This window comes from Formica exsecta, unplaced genomic scaffold (genome assembly GCF_003651465.1).
Source record: "Formica exsecta isolate Colony F162 unplaced genomic scaffold, ASM365146v1 scaffold233, whole genome shotgun sequence".
In the NCBI taxonomy this organism is placed as follows: Eukaryota; Metazoa; Arthropoda; class Insecta; order Hymenoptera; family Formicidae; genus Formica; species Formica exsecta.
The window spans coordinates 1,175,548-1,182,297 of NW_021849616.1; the positions used below are offsets into that span (position 1 = coordinate 1,175,548).

Here is a 6,750-nt window from a genome sequence, read left to right on the forward strand (position 1 = left end):
TATATATATATATGAATACAAAATAACAAATTCATATATTTAAAATGTTTTACACGAAAATGTAGTATTGAATTTTGTATCAAGATATTGTGATATGTACATTATTAGAAGAACAATATATATATGAATACAAAATAACAAATTCATATATTTAAAATGTTTTACACGAAAATGTAGTATTGAATTTTGTATCAAGATATTGTGATATGTACATTATTAGAAGAACAATATATATATTTCAGGATCTCGTAACACACTGTGCTTATCCGAGACGCCGAATAAATTAAATGAAATTTGTATTGATAGAAAATGTTGCAGTTTTATTGCCGTCAAATTTAAAAGTTCGTATCATAATCGGGATGGTGACGGCTCGATAAGTTCGTGGTACTGTCATAACCATACTTGCTGCTCGTATGCGAAGGGTTGTAATAATAACCGTTCCATTCGGATCGCCAACTATCGTATAGATTGTACTTTTTGTTGTCCTGGAAAGATTTATCAACCAGAATCTGAAAAGCAACAGGCTCGGTATAAAGGTATCACGCGGCTACATGTGAAATTAGTCCATAACGTGTGTCTACGCGCACTTTTACCTTGTTAGAAGTCGACTCGAAAGACTTATCGTTCCAAGAGACGTCGGGATCGGTCCATATTGTGTGTACCGGTTTCGAGTAATCGCTCGATCTGTGACTCGACGTGTGTTTAACTATCTCTTCATCGTAAATAGTAGACATGGTCGGTTTCAATTTGGATCTGTTTTGTCTATTGACAAGCTGAAAATAATTTCATTCATTAGTTCTATTTCCGACAACATAAAGCTTCAAATAGTTTTGATCAAATTACCACAGATACACCAAACACGATAATGAATAATAAACCTCCGACGCCTATCACTATCACGGCGATGGCCCACTGAGGTATTAACTTATAGTCTTTCTCGATATACTGTGGTGTAATCGCCTTAGGTATCACTGAGGAAGTATAATAATGCATGTATAACAAACATTTATGAAACAAGAATATTTTTTAAAAAACTTATGAGCGTAATAGCGTACCTACGAAATCGGTGTACCTAGGATCAATAGTAAAGATTCCCATCCTTAATGCACCCTTCGTATTTGTTTCATTCCACCGATTGGCGTTGTACGTCCTGAGCGAATCGTGGAAAATCACTTTCAGCTCCTGCGTGTTCACTTTTTGCTGTAAATTGGCTAATTCGACAAAGTAGTCTACCAGGATGCTACCTTGACTGAAAACGACCATTATATTTTTTATTATGTCTCGTGTAATACAGTTTAATTTATAGCAATGATGTTCAAGATGTAATATGCGCCAAAAGTTTTAATATGAAAATGCCACTATTTGTGTAATCAAAGTGTTATATACATATTAGATGTATTCTAATCATTTTTTCAGTACCACTATTTCAAACAACATCTATAAAATTAATTACCTGAAGGAGTCGATCCTTATATTTTTATACCAATTCATTAAAACACTGGACTTTGAAAATATAAAATCCACCTGAAAAAAGGTGATTTAATAAATTAAAAATTTAGCGAGTATTTCATGAGAGTAATAAAAGTTTATCAAAAGACCTCTTGTTCCACTTGATTCGCAAGCTCCTGCCACTCACGAGTGTTCCTATCGAACAGTTCTGGTACCCATGTTGCGTTTCCGATGATGCGTACCGTGCCGGCGACCTCGCATTCATCATCGCATACACCGGGAGTTGTCGGTCTCAGTGTCGTCGTCGTCGTTGTCGATGTCGACGATGTGCTTGAGATCTCGTTTGTACTGGGAATAAGTGACATATTCACCGACGCTACCGTAGCTGTGCGTGCAGCTTCCAGCAATTTCTCGATGGAGATCGGCGTGGTGGACGGAGTTGGCCATCCGGTGAACTCAGTAGTAGCTCTGAAATTTATCGACAGTGATTATATGATTTAATGATTATTCAAGATGTTGATACCACAATATATGCATTGAATACTGTGTTATTTTATAGTAGTTTTTGATGCGAATTATTATCAAAAGATATAGAACGTGATTGAAATTATAGCTTGCAATAAATAGATAAGTAAAAAAGTGCAACATCACTTTTTTAATTTTTTAAATATACTAAAAATGTAACAAAGAGATAGGAAATTATAAAACATTGATTTACCTAGTCGGCCATCCCTTCTGTATTTTTAGCGTCACCGCGCCTGGACCATCTCCACGTGGAATGTGTGGAGTAGTTGTTTTGTGGATAGGCTTGCGACCGCCTGGTCTACTAGGAAACACAATCTTTAAGCCACCGGCTTTCTTCGTGGTAGGTGACTCAGAATCGATCCGTTCTGTGACCGTTGCATTCTGTTTGCTATTTGTATCGCCAGTTTTGCTATCTAAGGTAAGATCCTTTTTCTTTTGTTCGTAATCCTTAGGTAACAAGGCGGAGAGATCGACTTTGGAAGATGCAAGGAGATCTTGAATAGAAGAGACAATCTTTTCCGGGGAAGTGTTTGTACTCTTCGCTGTTGTTGACGTCGTCGACGTCGTCGTTGTGATTGTAATACCCTTCGACTTGGATTCTTCTTCGATCTTCTTCTTATCATAGTCAGTTGGTAAGAGAGATGAAATGTCAACTTTGGATTTGGCGAGAATGTCACTTAAAAGTGAACTTTCTGTAACAGCTGTGTCTTCTTTTTTCAATTTGTATCCTGGTGGTAAGAATGCGCTAATATCTTGAATGACAATATTGGTTTTAGATTTTGTTCGTGGTGTGGTCGACGTGGCCTTCGTCTCTGTTATTTCCGTGGCCGTTACCGGTTTTGAGGAAGGCCACCTGAAAAAAAATGACAGTAATTATTATCGATGCATAACTTTCAATTATAATCTTGTGATTCATTAATATAATCTATAGATATAATTTTTCTTTTTTTCTCGCGTGTGTGATTGATAATTTATAAATTTATATCTCAGCAAACTTATTGTTGAATCTCTAGCTATTATTTAATATGTCTGATAAAAAAATGCAATATATCCAACCTGAAATTTATCTTGGGAAGTCCTGTGCTCGGTGCAGTTCCTCTCGATACGTAATTCCGAGGTAGCAAACCTTCGAGATTATCGACCGTGGTCTCAAATCGCGGCTTCGTCGTGCTAGTAGTGCCAGCGTGGTCTAATCTTTTATCATTGTAACGTCGAGGTACAAACTTGCTAATAACTGGCGTTTTGATTGTAGTAGTAAAACTCCTGCGAGTTGTCGTGCGATCTCTCTCAGCCAGCACGTCCAATTGTAACGTATTGCCGGCATTCCGGAAACCACCGGTGCCGAGTATGGCGGCCGGCAAGAGATCGCTTGACAGCTTAGACTGAGCCCAGTCGAGTTTGTCGATGATGCTCTCCGTAGATTCGGACGGAGGCTGAGACGTTTTCTTGCTCTCGGGCGATTCGTTGTGCGCCTCTATCTGTTCCACGTGATCTATTACCGGAAATGGTAAAAAGCGCGCACCCGATATGCTGCGGCTAGTCTGCACGGAGGCGAGAATCCTGGAGTCCTCAGTGGTTATTTCTAGGTATTGTTCCGTTGTTTCGGCCAACGAAGGCGACGGCGGCGCGACTTGCTCCGTGGTGGTCGGTGAGGCCGTCGTTGGCACCGATATTGTGCCGTTCACCACACTTTTTGTGGTCACTACGGATACCACAGCACCGCCTATCAGAATGGAACTCGCCTCGATGGGGACATTGTCGTTAGACTTTTCTTCGGACGAGCTGAGAACGGCGAATGTTTTATCGCTGCCCTCCATGGACGAGCCTTGTTCCGCATCCATCGGCGAAACCGTATCGTCAACTTCTCTTTCGATTAATGATGAGTTGGTAGATGATTCGTGCGAGACACCTTCGTCTTCTTTCTCTAGCGCTGATTCTGGCAAATTCTCCGGCGTGATGTCTTCTTCTTCGGATTCTGCGTCTGGGTAATCGAGGTTTTCTCCGTCTAAAGAAAAGAAATAGATAAAGGATAATACGGTATTACGTTTTAAAGTATAGAGATTTACATCTATAATAAATCAAATATATCTCAATTTAAAAGATGTCAAATTTATTCATAGCAAGAAAAGTTATCGGATTTTTTTTCTTTTGATATTATAAGAGAACTAATCAATTTTTCCTTTTTTTAGTTACTTAAACTCACCTGCAGGCTCATATCGAGAATGATTTCCGTTTTCGTACTCATCGTAATAATAATATGTATTGTCGTACTGATTCGTCGGGGGATCTTCGAGGTAATCTTCATCCCTAGAATTGTCCCTCGCCTCAGTATTCAATATGCTGCTGGTTTCCGCCGGAGATCTTTCTTTCTTCGTTGCGCTATTATCGATATTAGAGGAATCTCTTTCCCCTTCCTCTTTTTCCTCCTCGACCTCTTCCTCTTCGTGCTTATTTTCATCTTCGTATTCTTCGGCGTCGTATGTTAGTTTAGGTTCCTTCTCCTCTTCCTCCACGTGATCGCTTACCCCCTTTGATTTCGATGTGTCCATCACGTGGTTCTCGTCCAGCGAATGCGCCACCGATGCATCGGCCTCATTACCGGACGGCGATGCATTTCGATCTTGTTTTTCATAGACCAAATTTGTTGGTATCAACTGTGAGAGTTTGTCCCAAGATCGAACCGTTTCTGAAAATCAACAATGAATTGAGTAATTCACGTGAGCAAAGTTAAAAGATATAATTTTTTTTTACATATAATACATATTTTTCTGCTCTATAGTTTCCGTTGTCATATTTTCTGATAGAACAAGATAGTTTTTACACATTTAAGATATCACAAACTAATATATTTCTGATATAGTTTATATGCGTATGTGGAAATTTTTCGCAAAATCAAGCTAACACAAATATCAAAAATCTTGAAGGAAGCGAAGACATACTTTCGTATTGTCTTCTACGCTCCGTAAAAGCAACCAAAACAGAATAAGATTTATATTTTAATTTTTTTTCTCAGATATTTTTATCTATGCGGTGTTACTTTTATGGCTAAGATTTTAATAAATAATTTATTCAGGCATCGCTCCTCGTATTTGTATCTGCGATATAAATCTTACTCTTATCGTAGTAGATAACAAAATTTCATTGTATGTATTTAATTATATGTTCTTTTATATAATTCTATTCTTTCAGCTCGCATAATTGCAAATATTTTCCTAGCGATAAAAACTTTATGAGCTACATAGCGCCGCGCTCTTCATTAATCGCGGGAAATCTTGACGTTTTCAGCGGCCGATTTTTGACACTCGTTTCCGTGTAATTGTAGCCCAAGATACTGCAACGATACGACAGCAGTTATCCTAACCGAGTACAATGCATCAGAACAGAATGCATTATCGTAGCAAGGTGAAAGGCGAAGTATCGTGCATTTCGCCGCAGTACCGTGCATTTAAACGAGTCGCGCAGGCATAATTTATTAGCGGGGTTTGCGCAATATAAATCGGATAATAATCTCCGGGATGAATATAACTGTGGTGCACGAGTTGGAGGAGGCAGCTCTCGGATACGCCTAGATGAGATAGAGAGCAACGAGGAATACCGTAACGAGTACCTGCGATGTTATGTGCGCTATAATAAAGCCACGTGAGATACACATCAATTTGCGGCGTGTGAGAGAAAGGAAAACGAGGTAAATTGCATAATATATTTATTTAGGAAAATAATTAAATGAAGACAATGATATTTTGTATGATTATATCTTGATCAAAGCCACTCTTTTTCTTTTGTAATATCTTATCTTAATATTTTTTATTTATTTTTATATAATTTGCAATTAATATTATATAATATATAAATAATATAATTTTCATTGATGATGAAAGTAGGAAAAACCAAATAAGACTAAGAAGTTATATATTCTATTGAAAATAAAATACAATTAATATGTTGTATGATAAATTCACGGTTATTGTAATAGATAATTATAAAGAGAGGATGTAAAACGTAATTAAACATTCTTTTTCAGCAGAGATATTTTAAGCGTTTCAAATAGATATTTTCTTTTTTCAAAATGTCAAAGAAAATTTTACTTCGATATAAAACTTTATTTGACATCCATTCATTTTTTTCTATTACAGCAATTATTTTCCGCCATCATTACATAATTTCTGATCAATTATAGACTTTTGCGCAGCGATTGAGATAAAATCACTCTCTCTTTCTCTTTGTCTATCCGTTACGGAACACTAAAATTCTACGAGTAGCCTCGGGATATGCAATTTAATCCTAAAGTCTCTTTGTCGTCCACGCGGTAATGTTCGCCGTTATGTCGTACTTGTATTTCAGTGTCGTAACTAGAATAGTTCCGTAGGCGTGAACGGCGATCAGATCGACGAAGAGACCTCGAAAACTCAACGCGAATATAAATTAAGGCAGGGTTATATGCTGCTCTCCCGACTGCGCGAGATGTTAATCTCGCGAGGTGTTTCAACTCGCTCAACCACATATCGTCATATTTCTTCAATGCATGATTTTATTAGAAATTTATCTCGCGTGTATTTTACTTGTTGGAAAACCTTGATAAAATTGAAAAACCCTTGAAAATCTTGATTAATTAAACGCTATTAAAATTCCTATTAATTACTGGATAAACAGCGCGGTAAAATATAACGTTGATCTGCAAGTGAAAAAAAAAAAACACAATTTACAAAGTAAAAATTAGAAAACGGGAATAATTTTCTTCGTGCTAATTGTGTGCGCAAAGAAACTCGGAATCGACGC

At 37.4% G+C, this 6,750-nt stretch overlaps 2 protein-coding genes across 3 annotated transcripts in view; one reads left to right on the plus strand and one right to left on the minus strand.

The window, feature by feature from the left end:
- Positions 1–310, plus strand: part of LOC115235704 (protein SERAC1-like) — a 9,461-nt gene extending 9,151 nt beyond the window's left edge. Inside the window, exon 16 of the mRNA XM_029807642.1 lies at positions 243–310. The gene's annotated coding sequence lies outside the window, so the exon portion shown is untranslated. The remainder of the gene's footprint in view (positions 1–242) is intronic.
- Positions 294–6,750, minus strand: part of LOC115235703 (mucin-5AC-like) — a 17,710-nt gene continuing 11,253 nt past the window's right edge. For both annotated transcript variants that reach the window (XM_029807641.1, XM_029807640.1), the window contains 9 exons: positions 4,178–4,660; positions 3,031–3,979; positions 2,168–2,827; positions 1,599–1,917; positions 1,454–1,524; positions 1,056–1,249; positions 844–971; positions 594–773; positions 294–509 (listed from right to left, as the gene is read on the minus strand). In XM_029807641.1, the coding sequence (XP_029663501.1) occupies positions 336–509; positions 594–773; positions 844–971; positions 1,056–1,249; positions 1,454–1,524; positions 1,599–1,917; positions 2,168–2,827; positions 3,031–3,979; positions 4,178–4,660 (3,158 nt within the window). In that variant the 3' untranslated portion in view covers positions 294–335. The remainder of the gene's footprint in view (positions 510–593; positions 774–843; positions 972–1,055; positions 1,250–1,453; positions 1,525–1,598; positions 1,918–2,167; positions 2,828–3,030; positions 3,980–4,177; positions 4,661–6,750) is intronic.